The sequence below is a fragment of the Aricia agestis genome, chromosome 2 (genome assembly GCF_905147365.1).
Source record: "Aricia agestis chromosome 2, ilAriAges1.1, whole genome shotgun sequence".
Taxonomy (NCBI): domain Eukaryota; kingdom Metazoa; phylum Arthropoda; class Insecta; order Lepidoptera; family Lycaenidae; genus Aricia; species Aricia agestis.
The window spans coordinates 12791002-12817080 of record NC_056407.1 but is presented as its reverse complement, the minus strand read 5'-3'; the positions used below and the strand labels follow the sequence as shown (position 1 = coordinate 12817080).

Sequence of the window (26079 nt, the reverse complement as noted above, 5' to 3'; positions counted from 1 at the left end):
ATTCTTATTGTTTTATATTGCATATAAGAAGTTTTAGACGCACTTTTCTAAAAATGCATATTTTGTTATGTAGACCAAAATGATGATGATTATTTTTTGGTGATGAGTAGAAACTATTTGTGGGTATATTTACCATACGTTTAAAGTATTAGAACAGGAAAATGTATAAAATACATAAGGTTTTGTTGCTGAAAATTTGTCAATGTTTAACATTCAATAATTTATATGTTACTAGCTGTTGCCCGCGACTTCGTCCGCGTGGACTTCAGTTTATAGTACTTTATAGCGCGCGATGTCAACAAAATTGGTGTCAAAAGCTTTTATAAAAAAACCCTGGTACCCCTTAAATCAATACAGCTGTGCAGTGTGCACACAATAAGTATTTCATTTTTTTATATTAAACTTTATATTATATGCCAAATTTTAAAGCTTATTTAGCCCTCCGATTACACAACTTTACCCATAAACTATTTATCATTGATAGATTTAAGGTTACGTCACTGCACAGATAAAGTACTGAGTTATTTAATACCGTAGAATAGATATAACAATCGAAAAAAATCGAAACTTAAATGTAAGATGATACCACGTCTTATAGGAAGACTTTTGAGCAAGCGTCAGCGCGATGTAGAAGACGCACGGCGCCATCTATTATGAATTGTTGGAACTAACTTAATTTGAACAAATTTACGCATTTTCACCCCCTTACAACCCTTTTTTCCAGTAAAAAAAGTAGCCTATGTCCTTTCTCAGGCTTTAGACTATCTGTATACAAAATTTCATTACCATCGGTTCAGTAGTTTTGGCGTTTGGCGTGAAAGCGAGACTGACAGACAGACAGACAGACAGAGATACTTTTGGCGTTTGGCGTGAAAGCGAGACTGACAGACAGACAGACAGACAAAGATACTTTCGCATTTATAATATTAGTATAGATTATGTGCACACTGCACAGCTGTTTTTGGGTATTTTGATTAATTAAGGGCCGCGCTACACCGGAATGGCAGCGGCGAGGCGAGCACTTTCAGCGCTGCCATTCCGGTGTAACGCGGCCCTAAGAGGGGTACCACTTACCAGGGTTTTAAAAAGTTTTTAAATTTGACACAAATTTTGTTGACACCGCGCGCTATAAACTAAAGTCCACGCGGACGAAGTCGCGGGCAACAGCTAGTTAGTTAATATTAACGTGTATAACAATCGAAAGAATCGTAAAACCTACCTCAACATGGTACCACGTCTTATAGAAATACGCATGAGCAAGCAATAGCGCGATCTAGTGGACTCTTGGCGCCATCTGTTTTAAGTTTTTGGAACTAAGTTAATTTGACCAAATTTACGCATTTTCACCCCCTTACAACCCCTTTTTCCAGTTAAAAAGTAGCCTATGTCCTTTCTCAGGCTTTAGACTATCTGTGTACAAAATTTCATTACAATCGGTTCAGTAGTTTTGGCGTGAAAGCGAGACAGACAGACAGACAGACAGACAGAGATACTTTCGCATTTATAATATTAGTATAGATAATATTCTAACGTATTAAAAACTATAAACAAAAACATACTAACTAATAAGTATGATTAGTTCTAAGTTAGAATAAAGTAAAAAATAAAACGCCATCTGTTGAATCGTATTAGAACTAAAATGTTCATTCCATCGATATATTTCTGGATTTTTTATAATATTATACATAAAATATGTTTAAGATTTTTGAAATTTTATTTTAATACACATCCAAGACCCAAGAAAATTGAAAACTTTTTGTTCCGCCTGCGGGACTCGAACCCAGGACCCCCGGGATGAGCGCTGGCCACGCGCAATGCGAATTCATTTTCATCGAAATTTTCATGGAAATAAGATATTTTCCCACATCAAAATGTAGCCTATGTCCTTTCTCAGACTCTAGAATAACTGTATACAAAATTTCATTGCAATCGGTTCAGTAGTTTTGGCGTGAAAGCAAGACAGACAGACAGACAGACAGACAGACAGACAGAGATACTTTCGCATTTATAATATTAGTATGGATTAAACATCATATTCTAACGTATTAAAAACTATAAACAAAAACATACTAACTAATAAGTATGATTAGTCCTATGTTACAATAAAGTAAAAAATAAAACGCCATCTGTTGAATCGTATTAGAACTAAAATGTTCATTCCATCGATATATTTCTGGATTTTTTATAATATTATACATAAAATATGTTTAAGATTTTTGAAATTTTATTTTAATACACATCCAAGACCCAGGAAAATTGAAAACTTTTTGTTCCGCCTGCGGGACTCGAACCCAGGACCCCCGGGATGAGCGCTGGCCACGCGCAATGCGAATTCATTTTCATCGAAATTTTCATGGAAATAAGATATTTTCCCACATCAAAATGTAGCCTATGTCCTTTCTCAGACTCTAGAATAACTGTGTACAAAATTTCATTGCAATCGGTTCAGTAGTTTTGGCGTGAAAGCAAGACAGACAGACAGACAGACAGACAGACAGACAGACAGACAGAGATACTTTCGCATTTATAATATTAGTATGGATTAAACATCATATTCTAACGTATTAAAAACTATAAACAAAAACATACTATCTAATAAGTATGATTAGTTCTATGTTACAATAAAGTAAAAAATAAAACGCCATCTGTTGAATCGTATTAGAACTAAAATGTTCATTCCATCGATATATTTCTGGATTTTTTATAATATTATACATAAAATATGTTTAAGATTTTTGAAATTTTATTTTAATACACATCCAAGACCCAGGAAAATTGAAAACTTTTTGTTCCGCCTGCGGGACTCGAACCCAGGACCCCCGGGATGAGCGCTGGCCACGCGCAATGCGAATTCATTTTCATCGAAATTTTCATGAAAATAAGATATTTTCCCACATCAAAATGTAGCCTATGTCCTTTCTCAGACTCTAGAATAACTGTATACAAAATTTCATTGCAATCGGTTCAGTAGTTTTGGCGTGAAAGCAAGACAGACAGACAGACAGACAGACAGACAGAGATACTTTCGCATTTATAATATTAGTATGGATTAAACATCATATTCTAACGTATTAAAAACTATAAACAAAAACATACTAACTAATAAGTATGATTAGTTCTATGTCACAATAAAGTAAAAAATAAAACGCCATCTGTTGAATCGTATTACAACTAAAATGTTCATTCCATCGATATATTTCTGGATTTTTTATAATATTATACATAAAATATGTTTAAGATTTTTGAAATTTTATTTTAATACATATCCAAGACCCAGGAAAATTGAAAACTTTTTGTTCCGCCTGCGGGACTCGAACCCAGGACCCCCGGGATGAGCGCTGGCCACGCGCAATGCGAATTCATTTTCTTCGAAATTTTCATGGAAATAAGATATTTTCCCACATCAAAATGTAGCCTATGTCCTTTCTCAGACTCTAGAATAACTGTATACAAAATTTCATTGCAATCGGTTCAGTAGTTTTGGCGTGAAAGCAAGACAGACAGACAGACAGACAGACAGACAGACAGACAGACAGAGATACTTTCGCATTTATAATATTAGTATAGATTTGGACTTAGCTTTTTAAATTTCAATCTAAGTTATAGGAAATTTAACTGGTATTTTAGTTACCTACACGTTTTACCACAATTTTAAAATAATGTTGTTTTTTTTTTTTTAATTTTCCCAACTCACGGTTTCCACTTGAAATTTTTTGACTTCTATTTTTAATTTGTAAGTTTTGGTTATAAGTATTCAAAATATAATTAATCTTTTGATTAAATCTGAATAAAATTGAATTAAATAACAATAATTTACTTTATAATCTACTTAATTTACTTTATTCGTCAACTACTAAATAAATTTTATTAAGGAAACGCATTATCAAGTCATGCTCTGTTTTATCAGGTTTCATATTATATTTATCACTTTTTAACCTAGCTTGAATAGCCATTTAATAAACTCAAGTTTTGTTAAGCTCTTCCAAATGGCCTTGCAAGGAACACAGCTCCAAACAAGTCCAATATTATACATTAGTCGTTTAACTTGAAAATAGAGTTACAAGTATTTATTTATCTGATTTTACTACAACAATATTATAATCTCTTTCAATTAAGCAACACGTGCAATGCTCAATATATTTATATCATCTAAAAAAACTTAAACGAACATCATCTTATAACTAAGAATATATTAATGGAAATTCTTTAAAAATAGCAATAATTAATATCACATTAACACTTTATAACTAATTGCCAACGCGTTTTATAATGCTATCAATTTTTTTTTAATCTAAAATGGCCTTCTTATGGGCCCGTTCCGTCCCAAGCCAAAATGTTCAATAATATTTATTTAATCTTATAGTATACTTACTTAACAATTATACACTTCTTACAAAACTGCTTACGCAGTTTGACTGCAAGTTACAGTCTCTTTAAGCTTTTAAATATGTAAATAAATATACTTACACTAATATTAAAAAGTCGTTTCTGCTAGTGAAGCCTCAGTAGGTATCGTATGAAATACAAAACTAAAGCGTCCCCAACAAAACTCCCTCAACATCCTTTTAAATTTACATAAATAAGGTTCCAGTCTAATGTTTTCAGGTACCTAAGCTATTTAGTAAATATGGCAAGCGTTTTTTTAGTGTTCTGTCTCCGAAATAATTATTTACTATGGGGACCTCGTATTTACTACTAAATATCGAACTGGTACCACATATTTTATGCTGTAATAACGATAAGTTACAATCTCGACTGCCATGGTTCTGAACTGCCAAGAGATATTTATGTATGGAACTCGCCGGTATTTGACAAATTTTAAATAGTTTTGTGTAATCTCCCTTACAGTAATTTTTAGTTTTATCTATACTAATATACTAATACTAATAATATTATAAAGAGGTAAACTTTGTTTGTATAATTGTAATGAATCGGCTCAAAAACTACTGGACCGATTTTTGAAATTCTTTCACCATTCGATAGCTACATTATCCACGAGTAACATAGGCTAAATTTGATTTAGAAAAAAATAGGTTTCCATTAGATATTTGGGTTTTTCGGAGACAAGGTGTAAAAAATCAACCAGAAAAGTTACTTATTTTGCGTACGCTGCCCAAAATATAAAAGATATAAAAGATAGAACCATAAAATGTTCAAATCAATTGTAGATCTTATAAATATCTACAAAAAAGTCCGGGACACACTATACCTATCTATGTCGAGTGAGGCACAACAACAATTTTTTTATTTAAAAAAATCTTGATTTTTTTGGACTAAATTTAAACGCGTTTATTTTACTCATGCTATTAATCCTTATCAAAATAAATTATTTAATCACTAAGTATAGTTTATGTAGATAATGTTTGGTCTTTGAATGACTAAAATTGGACACACATTGAGTTCAGAGGGTGCTTCCTTCAGCCATCTGTCCGGTACTGTAGGAGTCACTACGGGTATGCGACCCCGAACTGCTCTAGCTACTGCTGTCATGACCCTTCTCCTGTGACAGTAGTATCCTATGCCCCATTCACCTCCCAACTACCCAATAAGGTGGAAGCCCCCCACCAACACCGACTGGCGATCCTGGCCAGTCACAAGATCTGCTAATGTAGCAGCTTATATTAACGTTAGGGGTCTCGCTAACGTTCACGTCCCTACTTCTCTCCAATTGTAGCGGTTCCCCGTTCCATTGGACTCAGAGTGGCAGGGGCAAGAGTGCACCTGTGGTAGCGCGAACACTGACATTTTTATTGTATCGTGCACTATAATATCTCCTGCGCAAATGACTTGGCTATGGACATGGTTTTCCGATTAGATATAAAGTCCGGCGGCGATGGGCAGAGGTAGAGAGGTCTGTGTCTGATGCAACCAGGCCTTGTCTGATGTCTGCACGCTGGCGGCTGAGGGAGAGTGGTCGCTTCGCATTGCATGGGGCTGACAGTGTGATTCGGCAGCACCCTAAGTGACAAAGCAGCTCTATTCAGGGAGGCCCTGCTTTCCCCAATCCGGGGAGGGGACTAGAAAAGGTGTCCTAAAAAAGGCTTAGCCCCAATATATTCGGAGGTGGTAGCCGCGGCTGTCTCTGCATCACCTTTTACGCGGTCGAAAGCCACATAAGAAAGGACATAACATCTCAAAAATTTATGACATGACTTTTGCTGCGTGGAACGTGCGTACGCTTCTTGACCGCGAAGACAATCTGTGCCCTCCTCGTAAAACTGCTCTCGTGTCCCGAGAACTTCGACGCTACGGCGTGGATATCGCTGCTCTCAGTGAAACACGCCTGGCTGACGAGGGGGAGAGAGTTGAGCGCCTCGGCGGGTATACTTTCTTCTGGAAAGGAACTCCGTCGTCAGAGCCTAGAAGGTCTGGTGTTGGATTCGCGATCAAAAACAACATTGTACGCAAACTGGAGGAATGTCCAATTCACATCTCGGACCGCGTTACCACGTTACGTTTACACCTGGCCAATGACAAACATCTTAATGTCATCAGCGTATATGCGCCAACCATGGACAAGGATGAGGACATCAAGGACAAGTTCTATGAGGAAGTCACGCGCACCCTCTCTAGGATTCCACATAGAGAACAGGTACTTTTGATGGGCGACTTTAATGCGAGAGTCGGACGTGACTTTGAAGCTTGGCCTAAGGTCTTGGGAAGACATGGTGTCGGGAACATGAATAGCAATGGGCAACTTTTACTTACGCTTTGCGCCCAATTCCAGCTTGCTATAACCAATACCATGTTCAGACTCCCGGCAAAGTATAAGACCACATGGATGCATCCGAGGTCGAAACACTGGCACCTGATTGACTATGTAATTGTCCGACAACGTGATATTTCCCAAGTGCATATTACGCGTGTTATGCGGGATGCAAATGCGATCTGCTCTACTGATCACAGACTCGTCATCGCCAAACTGAGGCTTCGCCTACACCCTCCTCGTAGATCCCAACGTATAAAGCCTAAATGCCTAGACATTGGAAAAATGCAGAACCCAAGTGTGCGTGAGTCTTACAATCAGCAAATTGGTGATACTCTTCGATTGCTGGACCTTGAGAACGGTGATACTATTGCCAACTGGCAAACGCTCTCGTCCAATATAGTCGTCGCTGCATCGGAAACATTGGGTATCAAATCCAATGTGTACGAAGATTGGTTTGATGACAATGACGAAATTTTGTGCAGGGCTTTTCAGAAGCATCGTTCTCTGTTACGTCAGCAACTCAATAATAACCGATCGGAGAAAGTTAAAGAAAGTGGTGCGGAGTTGCGCAGGCACGTAAGGGAAATAAAAGACAAGTGGTGGAAAAATAAGGCCCAACGCATGCAGTGGCTTGTTGACAGTAACCAACTGGGAGCTTTTTATGATGAGGTCCGTAAACTTGTTGGTACTGCTAGCCGTATTAGTGTGCCCCTTAAATCACTCGACGGCACAGAGCTGCTGACCAACAAGCAAGATGTTCTTAATCGTTGGGGAGAGCACTTTAACAACTTGCTCAATATTGACCGAGCTGCAGACCTCGCCCACATCAGCTCAATGTCTGCATTGCCCACGAGTAATGAGTTGGATAGCCCGCTGACTCTGCAGGAGGTCGTCGTTGCTGTACAGCAACAAAAAAACAACAAAGCGGTCGGCGTTGACCATGTACCCTGAGAATTGTTGAAGTATGGTGGCTCAGAATTGCATCAAGTCATTTTCAAACTTTTCGCTCAACTATGGACTGAAGAACGTGTTCCCGATGACTTTAAAGTCTCTTGTATTTGCCCACTTTACAAGAACAAAGGTGACAGAGCTGAATGCAATTCTTATAGAGGTATTTCCCTGTTAACTGCCCCGGGGAAGGTTTTTGCTCGAATCCTACTAAACCGCTTGATACCCTTGTCTGAAAACATCTTGCCCGAGACCCAGTATGGCTTCCGGCCTAATCGGGGCACATGTGAGGCTATTTTCTCTATCCGCCAACTTCAAGAGAAAAGCCGAGAACAAGGTCAACCACTTTTACTATGTTTCGTTGACTTAGAAAAAGCCTTTGATAGTGTGCCTCGAGAAGCTTTATGGGTGGTACTATCGAAACTTGGATGCACGGATAAGTTTGTTAGAATGATCCGACTCCTGCATGATGGTATGCGTTGTTGTGTCAATGTACACGGCGAGGAATCAGAGTTCTTTCCGGTGAGCTGCGGCGTTAAGCAAGGCTGCGTGCTCGCACCAACTCTGTTCGCTTTGTACTTTGCAGTAGTAGTTCGGGAGGCCCTGCAGACTTTATCCGAGGGAATTCGTATTCGATATCGTATCGACGGCGGCGGAGTCTTCAACCTAGCCAGGCTTAAAGCTCACACCAAAGTGTCTCACATGATCATCACCGAGATGATGTATGCAGACGATTTGTGTTTTGTGGCAGAATCCTCGGAGGGTCTACAAAGACTTATGGAGAGTCTCAATGAGTCATGTCGAAGATTTGGCCTAAAAATCAGTGTAAAGAAAACCGAGGTAATGGCTCTGGATACACTGCGTAGACCTTCGCTCGACATCAAACTCGGTAACGACTCACTTAAAATTGTGGACAAGTTCAAATATCTAGGCAGCACTATATCATCTAAGTGCCTCCTTGATGACGAGGTCAACAGCAGAATTGGAGCAGCTGCAGCAGCTTTTGGCAAGCTTCGTCTCAAGGTGTTCCGCTCACACGACATAAAGCTCACTACGAAGGTGGCTGTATACATGGCAGTCGTTCTACCCAATCTGCTGTATGCATCTGAAACGTGGGTCCTATACCGCAAGCATATCCGCACATTAGATAAATTCCATCTAAGATGCCTACGCGACATTATGAACATCCATTGGTCCCAGCGTGTTCGAAACACGGAAGTTCTACGACGAGCTAATGTCAGCGGTATAGAGGCATATCTAATGAAACGGCAATTGAAGTGGTGCGGCCATGTCTCTCGGATGCCTAACACTGCTGTGGCCAAGCGCGTCTTTTATTCTGAACTTAGTAATGGCAAGCGAAAACAAGGCGGCCAATTACTGCGGTACAAAGACGTGCTCATGCGCCACATGAAGAAGTGTGACTTAGATCCGTCACAATGGGAGACAATGGCTGCGGGCCGATCACTATGGAAGCGGACCGTGAGCACTAAGGTGTCAGAGTATGAGAAAGTGCGTATGGCCGAGCTAGATGCTAAACGCGACGCGCTCAAGGCTCGACCACCTGTAGCCATACACTATCATTATGAAGGAGGGGTACTGACTTGCGCTCAATGTTCTCGCACGTTTAGTGCAAAAATCGGTTACGTCAGTCACCTGCGAGCACACGAACGACGCTTGCAATAGCCGTAGACCCAAAGTCGCTGTGGCCGAAATCGGTCAGGATAGATATATTATATATAAAATTGGACGTTTGGTTTTGAAGTTATGGCGAAATTAAAATATGTACTTATTACGATTTCTACCGCACGGCCCGTTGCGAAGTGGGCGTCATCAAGGCGAGAGTTATTAGTTTTAGTTCTTTTCAGAGTTAATTTTACACACTATTTTTTCTCTTCTTTCTTTCTCAAAAAAACAAAAATTAAATAATATTTGAAAATGCCTAAGAGAGCCAGGCTCTTATATATTAGTCACTTCAATCCATACTAATATTATAAATGCGAAAGTATCTCTGTCTGTCTGTCTGTCTGTCTGTCTGTCTGTCTGTCTGTCTTGCTTTCACGCCAAAACTACTGAACCGATTGCAATGAAATTTTGTACACAGTTATTCTAGTCTGAGAAAGGACATAGGCTACATTTTGATGTGGGAAAATATCTTATTTCCATGAAAATATCGATGAAAATTCAACAGATGGCGTTTTATTTTTTACTTTATTGTAACATAGAACTAATCATACTTATTAGTTAGTATGTTTTTGTTTATAGTTTTTAATACATTAGAATATTATGTTTAATAATATTATCACTTGGTATAATAATAATCAATCTATCTTATCTTATAGAACTCCTACTGCATTTCTAATATATGTGACAAGTTGACAACAGAAGGCGCTCTAAAATAAAGGAGTTCGAGTGTACCGTGTTGGCCTATATTCCATCCAGAAAATATATCAATGCAATCAACATTTTAATTCTAATATATGAAAACAGATGGCGTTTTAATTTTTACTTTATTATTGTAACAGAACTAATCATACCTACCGTACTTTACTATATAATATTGTTTTTATTCATAACTAGCTGTTGCCCGCGACATCGTCTGCGTGGACTTTAGTTTATAGCGCGCGGTGTCAACAAAATTTGTGTCAAATTAAAACTTTTTAAAACCCTGGTAAGTGGTACCCCTCTTAGGGCCGCGCTACACCGGAATGGCAGCGCTGAAAGTGCCCGCCTCGCATGGCAGCTCCATTCCGGTGTAGCGCGGCCCTTAATTAATCAAAATACCCAAAAACAGCTGTGCAGTGTGCACATAATCTATACTAATATTATAAATGCGAAAGTATCTCTGTCTGTCTGTCTGTCTGTCAGTCTCGCTTTCACGCCAAACGCCAAAAGTATCTCTGTCTGTCTGTCTGTCTGTCAGTCTCGCTTTCACGCCAAACGCCAAAACTTCCGAACCGATTGTAATGAAATTTTGTATACAGATAGTCTAAAGCCTGAGAAAGGACATAGGCTACTTTTTTACTGGAAAAAAGGGTTGTAAGGGGGTGAAAATGCGTAAATTTGTTCAAATTAAGTTAGTTCCAACAATTCATAATAGATGGCGCCGTGCGTCTTCTACATCGCGCTGTGCTTGCTCAAAAGTCTTTCTATAAGACGTGGTATCATCTTACATTTAAGTTTCGATTTCTTTCGATTGTTATATCTATTCTACGGTATTAAATAACTCAGTACTTTATCTGTGCAGTGACGTAACCTTAAATCTATCAATGATAAATAGTTTATGGGTAAAGTTGTGTTATTGGAGGGCTAAATTTGGCATAAAATATAAAGTTTAATATAAAAAAATGCACAGCTGTATTGATTTAAGGGGTACCAGGGTTTTTTTTATAAAAGCTTTTGACACCAATTTTGTTGCCATCGCGCGCTATAAACTGAAGTCCACGCGGACGAAGTCGCGGGCAACAGCTAGTAAAATAATATGGGCAAAACACCATTTGCCGGGACAGCTAGTAGTATACTATAACTGTATAACTGTATATCCTACTAATATTATAAATTCGAAAGTTTGTTTGGATGTATGGATGTATAGATGTATGGATGTGTGGATGTGTGGATGTGTGGATGTATGGATATTTGTTACTCTTTCACGCAAAAACTACTGAACGGATTTTAATGAAACTTTACAATAATATAGCTTATACATCAGAATAACACATAGGCTACAATTTTAACCGACTTTCAAACATATTGTGGTGACTTCGGTTTCGTAAGAAGTATTCTAAGCATATGCTACAAACAAGTAAGATTTTGCACCGAGGTATACCTGGTATACCGTGGTTCGGAAGGTGCTGAGAGAACTCCTGATTCTCTATAGATACAAGTTTGGGAGTTTCGGCGTTGTTTTAAGAACGGAATGCATATGCTACTATGCAAATTACATTCATCATCATCATCATCACTACCATAATATTATACCATGCATTGTCCCATGATTATAAGCCTTTTCATAGTCTTTTAGATCGAGGCTCGAGTTTGTCAAGCGATAATTTAAAAAAAATTATGCTTAATATTATAAACCTGAAGAGTATGTTTGCTCGAATGCGCTAGTCTCAGGAACTACAGGTCCGATTTAAAAAATTATTTCAGTGTTAGATATCTCATTTATCGAGTAAGGCTATAGGCTATATTATATTATATTATCACGCTAAGACTAACACGACCGAAGAAACTCAGGAAAATGTGGTAAAAACGGGGAAAATATTAGAAAGGTTTTATCTCACGAACTACTGGAGCAATTTTTATAGCAATATTTGGCACTTATATAGAGTAGACCACGTGAAAGGAGTATTTATAGCCTTTTCTATTCGAAAATGTACGGTTTCTGTGAAATTCCTAATTTACGCGGGCGAAGCCGCGAGGGACATCTAGTGTTTAATATACTTAATCATAATAAGTTTAGAGGACAGTTTGGTCTCTCTAAGAGTTCACTAGAGGTCGGAGGAGTATAGAGTAAAACTCGATATACTGTGGTGAACTGAAGTGGTTTATTGAACAATCTGTGCGGTTTATATACAAAAATTTTACATAATTATTATTATTCTAAGTCTGTACAAAAGTTAAAAGATTAATTTCTATTGGCTGTTACACATTAGAGAGAGACATAAAGAAAGGGATAAAAATATTTACAAAACACGAAAGAGAAAAAAATCGAATAAGAAATATTTACAAGGTAAATATGATTGCCGCGCGAGAAACTGGCCGCGCCGCGGCTCGCGGCGCTGGCATCGCCCGAGTATAAATATGGGCTCTCGCGGGCCGCGAATTCTCCCGAAAAAAGCAAAGCAATCCAGTTTTGCAGAACAAATATTCCCATGAAGCCTGTCAGTCTGCACGGGAACAACATCCCGGAAGTCATTGACGTTAAATACCTCGGAGTAACTCTAGACAGGTCAATGTCCTTCCGAAAACATATTAAAAAAACGGTCCAAAAAGCGTTCTATTGGCTGTTACACATTAGAGAGAGACATAAAGAAAGGGATAAAAATATTTACAAAACACGAAAGAGAAAAAAATCGAATAAGAAACTGGCCGCGCCGCGGCTTGCGGCGCTGGCATCGCCCGAGTATAAATATGGGCTAACGGGCCGCGAATTCAGTCCGCGCGCGCATTCCATACCGACGTCGTTTCGCTGCCGGTCGCCGCCGTGCCGGTAATAATAATTGTAGTGCCGCCATTTTGTGAAGATGTTCTGAAGCTATGCAAACGCCATGAAGACCGTAGCCACGCTGCGAAGATCCCTCGCTCGACGTAGCCTCGATGTGAAGACGCGTAGTGTTGTGTTGCGAAGAATTCTTATTAGAAAAATGCCTTTTTCAAGGCTGGTTCATGTCCGGTATTATTACATGGACAGTTTCTCTCGTCATTGCGAACGTACGTTCTTTGCAGAGCGATTTTCTTCTGTGTTTCAACTTCTATAACGAACGTATACTAAGACGGCGTGCGTTCTTTTCAGAGCGCGTTGTTTACTTTGTTTCAATCGGCGCACGAACGTAGTGTACTGCTACAGAAGTAAAGATGTTATATAAAAAAACTTTTTTTTTATTACGGTACGCATTCATAACTAAAAAATAACTGTTTATATGTTAATGATTTTAAGATGTTCCTTGTAAAGTCCATGTACCATGCAAGGCCAACCATCAAACTTTGGTTGGGCCTTATAAGGAACCACCGGCCTTCCTAGGAACATGTTTTGCAGTGTGCGGAAATTACAATTGTAACCTCGACAACCAAAGTCTTTAAACAGTGAGATCGCACTGCCACAATAATTGCGACGCGATCGACTCGCCGCCGCGTTTGTGGCTTCAAGTTTGATGGATCTAAGTGTACTAGAGAGTACTTAGTGTCAAGGACATTAGGACTACCTATATTTTGTAAAAAAATATTGACTTTAACATATTTTTTTCAACTCTTGTCTCTCGGACTCAGCTGATCTGAGACTGGCCGTGTAAGCATTGTCTAATAGTATCCAAGATTCAATAAAAAAAACTTAATCCATTTTCAATTTGTCAACAGACTTAAACCATAAATAAAAGAGTATAATTCGTATGTAACAGTATAGGTTTGTCACTCAAAAATCTGTCATCTTCTTGAGTGTGCGTATTGTAGTGTGTGTAATGTTTTATTTGTTAAAAAAAGTATGATAAAAGCATAATTTCAAAATAATATTAGCTCGATGCACTCCTTCACCATATAAATTATAACTATGCAAAATTTCATTCACCTACGTTTCCGCATTTTTCGTCAAAAGGGATACAAAGTTATTCGCTTGCGTATTAATATATAGATATTATGTTATAATTTATAAAATGTTAATTACCCAGTTTATCCGCTCCTGTCTTCAATTGATTCGACGTTTATGACGAGGCAATCATTTCTCAACCCCCAGGAGCTTTGTTAATACGGTCCGTTTGACCAGTCCGACGATTAGTCTATTTAACCCGTTATTATTTGATCAAATGGACCCCGTACGTGAATAATATAAAACCTGGATATAATTAAGGTTGAACAGAAACTGTAGGAAATTAGGTCAGTCTTTGTGTTTGTATGCTGTAGTCCATATCTAAATGTTTTCATGATAGAAAATATTATTGCTTTTTTATTAATTAAAATTAAAATTATAAGTTCAACTTTTATCTTTTTATAAATTAAAATAAAGCCTTGTATTGTATTATGTAAAGTGTATTTATGAGAAATTTTATAGAAAATCGCCACGTTTTTGTTTAGGTCAAAAGGTGCCATCTTTGTTTCGTGAATGTGGTGTCCTGATGATGTCCACATATACACTGTACATTTATAACGTGTTTTACACTACTAACAACATCATCTTAGTTATTTTCAAAAGAATTTGAAGCAAAAGTTCCTTTATACTTCGCCGAATACAATTTTTTAGTTGATCGACTATTTCTCAATAATTTATGAAGTCTTCTTAGCCGTGATAGTACGGAACCCAGCGCGTAGCCCGACAAGCACTTGGCCGGTTTAATACATGCAAGTTGATAGAATAAGTGTAGTTCCAAGTATAGGGGACCCCCAATTATTTTAGACTTTACTTTTAACGAAAACTCTCCAGTTTATTACTTCAGTTTAACATTAAAAAAATCGGCCAAGTGCGAGTCGGACTCGCGCACGTAGGCTTCCTTACCATTATAGAGCAAAATTAGGCCAAAAATAGTTTTTTTTTGTATGGGAGCCCCCCCTTATTTTATTATTTTATTTTAATATTATTATTAAATATTAACGTATACATATAATTAAGGACTTTGAGAAAAATTCAAGTACCTACCTGTTGTCATTATTGATATAGAGCAAAAAAGGCCAAAAAAATCACGTTTGTTGTATAAGAGCCCCCCTTAAGTATTAATTTTATTTTGTTTTTAGTATTTGTTGTTATAGCGGCAATAGATATACATATTCTGTCAAAATTTCAGAAGTCTAGCTACAGTGGTTCTTGAGTTACAGCCTGGAGACAGACGGACAGACATCAAAGTCTCAGTAATAGGGTCCCGTTTTTACCCTTTGGGTACGGAACCCTAAAAAACCAAAAGCAATGTCTGATCAACAAGTCTTCGCCGAATGAAATTTGCTAAAGTAGCCCCTCGAAAGAATTATATTGAATAGCTATCGAGTTGAAGATGTGCCGACTTCGAACTTATTATGCGTTTTCTGAGCTTTGTTATATTTTATTCATTTTCTGAGATAACAGCGTTACCTTTTTGTCATTCATGAATAAGATGTTCGAACATTTATTTCTATAATATCTCGAATAATATGCTGGATTAAAAAACCTATTCTTTGTTTTGTATATAATTTTGCTGTTAAATACAATGTGTCTGGCACCAGTGTCTAATCCATTTATGTTACGATGTAATGCCATACATCGTAACATTAAGAGGATACACCAGGGGCTAGAGAAATGAAAAAAAAAGTACGTGTAATATCTATACCTGTCTCCCTTACCTCAAGCCTATACCGCAGAACGCGATAGAGACAACTGCAAAAAATCCAGAAAATCAACGATTCGTTGTCCCCTGATTCCTTCTCCAAAACTTAACTGATTTAAGTACTTTTTTCATCAAAGATTAAAGAAAGGCTTGAGCTGTGTTCCTATGTTTTATTTTTTTGTATAATCTAGACAACTCTGTTTTCTGGATGCTTAAACACAGGGGAAAATCTGGCCCATTTTTTTGGGTTTTTGAACGTTCATATCTTATTTAATAAATAATTAAATTAGTAGAGTTATAATTTTTTCCTGAATATCTACGGCCACTAATACAATGTCCCTATGTTTTCTTTTTTTTCATAATTTTATTATTAAAAAAGATAAGAACGTCAAAAATCCAAAAAATGGCCAGATTTTCCTCTGTGTTCAAACACCCAGAAAACAAAACTGGCTAGAATATACAAAAAAATAAAACATAGGAACACAGCTCAAGCCTTGCTTTAATTTTTAATGAAAAAAGTACTTAAATCGGTTAAGTTTTGGAGAAGGAATAAGCGGACAACGAATCGAAGATTTTCTGTACTTTTATTAGAACTTTTGTCGTGTTGTCGTGTGCTCTGCGGTGGGAGACTTGAGATTGGTGAGGCAGCAATACATTTTAAATACCTATTTTCAATTTTTCTCGCCCCTGGTGTATCCTCTTAAGCGTTTTCAATCCGGAAATTTTGATATCAAAGATGCACGTCGCTCTGGTCGCCCTGTTACTGACAAAACTGATGCTATTTTTGAAAAAGTGGAGCAAGATCGGCAAATTAGAAGTTACGATGTAGCTCAAAAACTGGGGATTGACCACAAAGCGGTTTTGGCGCATTTGAAAAAAGCTAGGTACACAAAAAAGCTCGATATATGGGTGCCTCATGACCTCACTGAAAGAAACCTAATGAACCGTATACTCACTTGTGATTCTTTACTACGACGTAATGAAACCGAACCATTTTTAAAGAAGCTGATAACTGGTGATGAAAAGTGGATCACGTACGACTAGAACGTGCGAAAAAGATCGTGGTCAAAGGCCGGTCAGGCTTCACAGACTGTGGCGAAACCCGGGTTAACTCGCAACAAGGTGATGCTGTGTGTGTGTGTTACCGCCAGGCAGGACCATCGATTCTGGACTGTACTGCGAACAACTGATGAGATCAAAGCAAGAAGTTGAGAGAAAGCGACAGGAATTAATCAACAGAAGGGGTGTGGTTTTTCACCACGATAACCTTACACATCTTTAGCCACTCAGCAAAAATTACGGGCGTGTCGCTGGGAGGTGTTATTGCATCCGCCGTATAGTCCCGACCTTCCACCTTCAGATTTCCACATGTTTTTATAGCAATGGGATCATGTCCCTACCAACAAGATGGCAAAAAGTTATCGAACAAAGTGGCACCTATATCACAGTATAGCAATATTGATATGTCATATTGCTATACTGTGCCTATATCCTGTCAATTGTAAATAAACTTTATAAAAATACCTTTTAAAATTTTATATATAAAATACGAAGAAACTTTTTCGCCAAACTAATATGATACACATAATATGGAAAACTTTCTTGTTCCGTCGACGGGATTCAAACCCGTGACCCTCGGCTTGAGCTACCAACCCAAGCCCACCAACTGAGCTACAGAGGTTTAAAATGGCAGCCATTTTATTTTTTTCTAACGGGCTCTTCTATACTAATTTGACCAATACATCTCATACAAATATCCTAGGAACATAAAAGTAACATTCGATAGCTGAACACGTAGACTACAATAACACAGACATTATACTTTAGCTACAGGCATGGGCGTACCGAGGGGGGGGCAGCTGCCCCCCCCCCCCCCCTGGATCATGTTGACGTCCCTACTAAGTATATAATCTAGTACTTATCTATAAAAATTAAGAAAACGAATTTTTGCCATTTGTTTGCAATACAATATTTTTACAACTAAAAATTATAAATTTTTTATTCTTTATAAACACCTAGCTTATGAAAAATCTGATTTGCCCCCCCTGGCACCAGAACCTGGGTAATTTGCCCCCCCTGGCCCAGAACCTGGGTCCGCCCATGGTTACAGGCGCTGTAAACTTAACAAGGCACAATTTCATCACGAGGAAATGTCGGTGTAAATTGTAAATATAAAATATTTAACGATGATAATAATAATAATACTGTAATACACATTACGTCGTTACTCGATTTTTAACAGCATAATCATTGTAAACAGTAACAATATTGTTAAACAACATTTCGTATTATAATAAAACTTTTATCATGTATATTATAAAGAGAACTGCTGAATATACTGGAGTTGTAAAGTTACCTACTATGATAAAGGAAATAATTGTATGCAATATGCTGTAATAATGTTTGTTGCTTCTTCACCCAAAGAAGTACCATACGGATTTTTATCAAATTGGGTATAGCCGTATAGCATCAGTTTAGGTTTTGGATCATAATAGGTATATTATATAGGTACATAATAGATATATTTTATAACATAATATGTGCAATCACTACTTTTTTCCTTATAATTTGAACAAATCTTGTAACTTAATATCTTCTCCATAATTTTGTTATTCACATAAAAATACACTTTTTTTATTTCAAAGGTCCTTAAGCCTCCATCTACGCATAAAACGAAAATATGAGTTGTGGTAAGTCACGTCTTCAGTTACCATAACTCATATTATACAGAGCCACATTAATTTTATAATGCTTTTACACGCGTTGCAAAATTAACTAGGGTTGTAAAATATAAGGCCGACTTTAACAACAGACTCCCGCCGCAAAGTAACCACGGCTTTCAGTTTGCGGTCGGAGTGGACTGAAATTTTCTATTTCCTCCCAAACGAGAATTCCCCGGGACTCGTGGCCAAGAAAATAACAAGCTTCTATTACTGCAGTTACTGTTCCAGAACTAAATACTTCTGTAAATATTGCGATGTTGGAATAAAAATAGTAACATTATTTTGTTATAAACTTATAGTAGCTCGATAAATCGTCATCATTATATTAAGTTTTAAAAAACTTATTAGCCTTTGTCAGTAAAACTATTATTTTAATAAGTAAGAGTCTAGTATTGAAAACGTTTAAAGTAGCTTTTATTATTCGTAGTAAGTCAAACGTATAAATTTCGAGCTCTCTTCAGTAGCTCTACCATGAGTTTAAAGCTATAGTATTTATAGATACTCGATACCGACTACTGTAAATATTTAGTATGGCGATTTTAGTTCCGCAAGTAGCTGTAAAATTTTCCATAATAAAAATTTACGGAAGTCGGTATACTCGATCGAAAAATACTATAGCTTACTCGTTAGTTTTCCGTTTACTCTGACGAGATAGATATAAGATAATAAGATGTACCAGTACATCTTATTATCTTATATCTTTAAACGAGCAATTCTTGTGTGTATATATATATATATATATATATATATATATATATATATATATATATATATAAGTAATTAAGTATATATATCTCGGAATCGGCTTCAACGATTTTCATGAAATTTAGTATATAGGGGGTTTCGGGGGCGATAAATCGATCTAGATAGGAATCATTTTCAGAAAATGTCATTTTATTCATGTTTTATCGAATACCGAGCAAAGCTCGGTCAAACAGCTAGTATATTATTATACGAGTGCACTTCATTTCATATAACAAGAGCAGCTGGTACTTGTATATAAATGAAAATAAATAAAGCAACATCCCCAACGGATTGTTCTGACTCTTGACCCAATAAGAGTCGATATTCCTGCAACAAATTACTTGAACCAAATCCCTCTGGGGCCCGTTCTTTAATCTTAAATTATTTCAATACAGCTCGGAAATTTGTTAGCACTTAGCTACCAAATAATTTTCTTGTGTGTCGAAATAAAATCATAAGCTTTTCTAATATATAAAATTCTCGTGTCACAGTGTTTGTGCGCGAACTCCTCCAAAACGGCTCGACCGATTTTAATGAAATTTTGTATTTACATTCGTTAGGCCTGAGAATAGGACGTTTTTATCTACGTTTCATATTGATACTAGAAATAATTTATAATATGGCAAAACAACGTTAGCCGGGTCAGCTAATATTAGTATAATTATTACTAATCAGTAATCAGTAACGCAGTAGTTAATAATTCGAAGCTTGCAATATAATATTACAAAAAGTTAGTCAGAGTTTCAATTCGAAAAGAAAAAAAATCAATAATTAAAAAAATATAACACTTTAACAAACGATTTGTATCTGGTGAAAACCCCATGATCCTTAAAAATGAATCTAAGATAGAGTATTAACAATTCAACTCTTTACAAGTAGTACTACACCTGTAGACTTTATATTATCCACTTAAGACACTAGGAAAAATATTATCACCAAAAACTTGTTGGTTTATTTCACGATTTTATGTCTATAATGTCGTAATGCCGTATAAATTTCGTTGCGCATCGGATCAATCACAAATTTTGAAATGAACATATCACATAGAGCGCAATTAACATTCCTGTAGTGACACGTCAGTCAGCTCGCTAAAAATGCTCTCCAATTAATATCAATGCGCACATGGTTGGATTTACAATTTTCAAGTTCCTTCAAACTTCAGTCTTCAAGTCCCTTCACAGAATTAATATGTAATTCGAACGTGCTTTAATTTTTTTAGCCTTATTTCATGCCTATATACCGCTATTTTACTACCGTTATTTAACCTATGTAATACTAGTTGGTGTCCGCAACTCCGTTGCGCCAAAATTCGTTTTTCGCGCGGGAACCGTAAATTTTTAATATGAAAAGTATTCTATGTCCTTACTCCTTTCCCGGGACTTACAGTATCTCTATACCGGTAGAGCGGTTTAGGTATAAGATAGTACTCTGAAACTTGTTTATCATAAGCAATTGTATAATACGAATGTACTCAGCATATTCAACTTTTAAATTGTGTTTAAAATTTTTGAAAAACTCGTAAACAAATAGTTTGAAATTGCACTCTGTCGACATAAGGTACGCGCGTGCTATGCCGGGCCGTAGCGTGTCGGAGCGGAGCGCAAAAAACTTAATAATAATATGTAATATCGCACACTATGTAAGAGTGCAGTGGCTTGAATTATTGCGAATCGATTTGCGTTCTTGCGATGCCGCCCGCCCTGCCCACTGCGCAGTGCGCTCTGTCAACATGGGGCTATACCAAGCGGATTATGACAGTGTACTGTACTTAAAATCTGTCGACGCACTGAGCTCCACCTGCTGCGGCTCGGCATTATGTGTGCGAACCTCTACCGTGCATTATCTCGTTAGAGTTTTAAACATTTCACCGGTGAAACTCCGGTACAATATTTTGTTTGCACTGAATACATTACCGAGTAAAACTTGAGCATCCACCTCCATTATACGAGGAGGTATAATATTTCAAAACCATTCGTTTTGCTAATGCTAAAAGCTACTGGTATAATTAAACAGCTCATTCTTTATGTATCTTTTAGAGTAGAAAACTGTAGTAGAAAACTGTGTAATATCACCATGAAGTGACTTAAATTAATGTTTCTACAAATCATGTGGGTTAAAATGTGACTTTAAATTATTACAATCTATTTAAACCAAACTTTCTTTCAAAACCGAAACTCATATACTCTATGATAATATTATATTATAGGTCTACCAGAATCTCATGGCAAATTTGGATGGGAGATTTTCAAAAAATATCCTTAATCATTGGATATTTTTTCACATTTGCATGTCATACAGAATCAGCCGCTATAAGGAATAAGTCAGCTCTTAAACAAAAAAAACTAGATTAAAATCGGTCCACCCGTTTGGATGTTACGATGCCACAGACAGACAGACCGACAGACAGACCGACAGACAGACACGTCAAACTTATAATACCCCTCTTTTTTGTCGGGGGTTAAAAAAAAGTATCAAACGTTTTGCTCCAATTTCCCTAGTATTGGTAGCGTCAATTTCTTGTTTCCATTTCTTGTCATCAGATTCTGGTAGACAAGCAAAATCTCAAAACGCGAACGGAGCAAAATATTGTGTCAGTAAAATGTAGATTGTAGACGGATTGCTGCTAGAATTATCAAAGGCGTTTTGAAGCCCCTTGAAAGAATGCCTTTGATCCGCCTGCAGCTTGTTGGAATTTTCACTACAATCCTAACCGAAAGTAGTTTGTGTTGTAAATGTAACCAGCCTGAGTTGAAATAGAACGCACATTAAAGTAGCTAACTACCAACCATACTCACTTTCATTAAGGCCAAACCTACGCGACCAGGCGACTGCGAAGCAGAACGTCAAGTTGTCAAATATGTGTTTTGTATACAAAATACACATTTGACAACTTGACGCTGTCCAGTGTACCTACCTACCAGCTAAACGGTTGCTTCTGGAAATGTGAAAAAATTCACGGGAGTAGGAAACATGCTGAATTTAAAATGAAAACTATCACGGCTAAGAAGACTTCATAAGTTATTGAGTAATAGTCGATCAACTAAAAAAATGTATTCGGCGAAGTATAAACTATAAAGGAACTTTTCGTTCAAATTCCTTTGAAAGTAATTACTGAGATGATATTATGACAAAAATTTAAAAAAACTAGCGGTACTACGGAACCCTATATTGCGCGTGGTCCGTACACGGCTACACGCACTTGGCCGGTTTTTAAATTGTATCTCTTCCTTCAAGCGACTAATTTGAAATTAATTAGTATATCGCGTTTTGCTCAAAATGTAACGAGCGCTGTGTATCTGTATCTATTACACCACGAGGTGAGTCACTTCATAAGCATAGCAAATTTTTGTAACATGCCTGCTTCCCCCTTTGTTCGGACATCAATGTCATTACAATTTGGCTGTCTCCCGCTTTGCTTGGGGAGGGAAATTGGATATCTCCTACTCCTCCTACATTTCTTCTGATTAATTTCGTTGCTGAAGTTGCCTGAGATCATATCAAAGGGTTTTCGTGGTTGGTTACCACTGTTGATCCTGGCGACACAGGAGTTGCAGTCGTGGGAATGTGTGGTGGGCCTTTTGCCCGTTTAAAAAAAACGTTCCTGCTGGGCTTAACCACAATAAAATAATAAACCCATGTTTTATGTGCACCCTAGCAGTTTTCTAGCTGGTAGAAATTCCTACGTCAATGTCAAAAATTATATCGAAAGTTTCTTCATTCAAAATAATGCCTACACTTTTAGAACGTTAATCAAGATTCAAGTCATATAGATTTGGGAACTAGCCCTTTATATAATATGAAAATCGCGTAATTTTCAATTAAGTTTTCAAGAATTCGATTAAACTCTCTCAGATTTATTCCCTATTCTGAAATTTAAATGCGATCTCCTTAAAGACATCGTTTTGGAATGCAGTAAATATTCAAATCGAGTTTAACTGCTTCTGCGGCATCTGCCTTTTAAAATTTAAATCATTCAATTCTCACACCGAGCTCAACGAATTTGGTGTGTATTAAAATGTGATGATTAACATACATCTTAGAATTAAAATTTCCAAAAATAAGCGAATGAATTCGAGTAAGGTATATGAATAAAATATAGATAATAGGTAAGGCCTTATTCTCACATGAAATAGATTTTTCGTGTAATAATAAAGTGGAAAATATTTGAAAACTTTTTTGTTTTTAATTTGAAATATGAAAATAATAATTTCGTTTAAAATGGACGAACCCTAATTGTATTAAGAATGCAAAGTGGAAACTGCCTTCGTGCTCCACTTAGCTCGGCTTAACCTCATTTATCCTTTTGAATTTTATTATACCTTAAATAATTATACTTTCTGCCAAACTACAATGTCTTAGAAACACTTATTTTTTGTTAATTTTTAATCGAAAAAATTAGACAGTTTAATAATTCACTGCTAACATCAACGCACCGATCAGACTCAAATATTTTACGGTGTTCGGTGTTCTCCTGATGACGTAAGAATCGATTTTTAAAATTTCACCCCTTAAGCTAAGTACTCACATACGGTTATGCTCGATAGTTTTACTCCGAATCGAAGGAAATGACATAACATATTTAATTCCATCGAGCCGGCTCGAAGCGAGCCTTCGAACTGTCAGTTTTGCGGTCCACGCGGTGGTTATTGCTCCTTGGATTAAAATTATCGAGCAAAACCGTATGCGAGTACTTAGCATTAAGGAAACAAACATGTAATAAAACCAGTAATGCTATAATTTAAATAAGTAACAAAGTTTATCTACAATTTTTTTACACAATCATACAATCTCTAAAAAGCTCATTAACAGTAATTATATTAACGCACGTAGATAAAAACATGAAATTGAACAAATTGCCCAGTTCGATAAAACATAATTGGAACAAGAAACGACTTTATCGCTCGAACAATCTTATATAAAATTTTCCACTTTTTCATAAAAAAATATGAAATTACTCCAATTATTCAGTGGAGTTCAATTTTTTGTATACATTTAGCCTTTAAGTTTACGCAGTCAACCATTTCCTACTCTTACATTTCTTGGAAAGAAAATCAGAAGGTCATATTTTATCAGTCTATCCTACGGAGTACGGGACGCTTATTTTTTTTTCGTCGGTAGAAAAGAAAACATGGCAGTGATTAGTTCCTTTTCAAAACAGCACTATATTTTCTACTATATAGTCTACCCTCGAACTTTTTTCATATTTATACCCTCATGACGAATGCCTGTGAAAGGCTTTTGAAATATTTGAAAAGCCACATTCTGCCTGGTCTTATGAGACTGTTTTCTCCTAGCGTAGGACCGAAGCGAAACTTGTTTGAAATAGGTACTTAGTAGTCTTAATATTCATAACGATGTTACTAATAGTACTCAACAAAAATCGTTTGCAATACATTATAAATAACGGTCAGAAGAAATACAAGCAAAGATTGCTTAAGTAAACGCTCTTTAGTCATTAATCTAATACGGCCTGGAGACCTATTTTTTGTCCATCGACAAGCGACTATTAGAATAGAAGGGCATATTCGCCAATAATTGCCAATAATCGATGTCGATTTTAAATGCTATACTTTGAAATCATGGTCATCTATCAGGATTGTGTCAGACGATCCGATACTTAAACGATCGTTACTATTTTAATTATTATAATTATGTATATTTTTTCTAACAAAAAACTATACAAAAGTAACTTTTACAGAGCAAAGATAATAGGGAACATCCCACCTTACCCTCGGGATAAAATATAGAGGGAGGCCGAACCTTTTTATTAGATATTGAAAGACTATTCGGAAAGGTTTGTGGTTTCCCTTGGGTGTCTAACGCTATCTATACATTTGGACTAAAATAATGACGATAATACTATCACAATACCAGAATTGTATATTTTGTTATTATAACGTTTTTAAAGGGATAAATTATTGTTTAAATCCTCGAAAAATCAAAGCTTTTATAATAAATGTTGTGATTATTTTACGCGATGATCAAAACTTTGTGTATCTGCTCATACACCAGTAATATTTTCAGCTTAAATAGCTTCAATAGAACTGCTTATTAAAGCTGTACTAATTAAAAACGTACAGAATATTTTAATTGTTAGAATGTATTTCCAGCTACTGAAATAACGAACAACAGAGCAACGTACGAGAGTAACTCTTCGAACCTTATTATCATTAAAATTAACTTGACCCCGTCGTTATTTTACATTTGTTTGTGGTATTATGTTCTCAAAGCCTCATTGTGACCATTGTGATACAAGCACAATAGGAAAACAAAAGTATGGAGAACCGCTTAACCATTTATTCCTACCCTTTTAGAGGGTTTTCCCGCTACTTTTACACGTGATCCGTCCCCAAGGAACTCGTTACTTACCGTAATTAATCGCGGGAAAATGCAAAGGCTTAAACTACCGTTAGAAACGCCGCATGATACGTTCAAAGGGCTCGCACTTATCGCACATTTTAATTAGAGATCGCACGAAACTTTTAAACGTACTGCGGCGATTGCATTAGGTCGCTCAAGGCGTAATTAAAAGTGTTATTAATCGAAAACATGTCAACAGTCAACACCGTACCTTGACGGTCCGGAGCGCGCCGTGCGCCGCGTCCTCCGTCCAGACCTTGACGCCGTCCCGCTCGTACTCCAGGTTCCAGCCATCCCGCGAGTCTAGGAGGCTCCTGAGGTTCTGGAAGTCGGAGTCGTCGGCAACCCGCGCCTCGCTCCAGCCCACGGCGCCCATCCGCGCGTCATCACCGTGACGACGTGACTGCCGTACCTCACCCGGCTAACTCCGCGCCTGCGCACCGCCGCCCATTCGACCGCGTCACGCTCATTTCTGTGAGCTCCGCATTTACGGTACAGTCGCGGGCATCGGGGCATATCCTTCCGGTGCCGGTTGGCAGCGGACGCAGACGACGACGTGTCGCAGTGTGACACATTCTATGGAGTCGTATGAAAT

The 26079-nt window shown here is 37.2% G+C and overlaps 1 protein-coding gene across 1 annotated transcript in view; it reads right to left on the bottom strand.

Annotated features, from left to right (window-relative positions):
• Positions 1-25870, bottom strand: part of LOC121739841 (START domain-containing protein 10-like) — a 52845-nt gene extending 26975 nt beyond the window's left edge. The window contains exon 1 of the mRNA XM_042132428.1: positions 25696-25870. Coding sequence (XP_041988362.1) covers positions 25696-25860 — 165 coding nt within the window. The 5' untranslated portion in view covers positions 25861-25870. The remainder of the gene's footprint in view (positions 1-25695) is intronic.
• Positions 25871-26079: the final 209 nt, after the last annotated feature.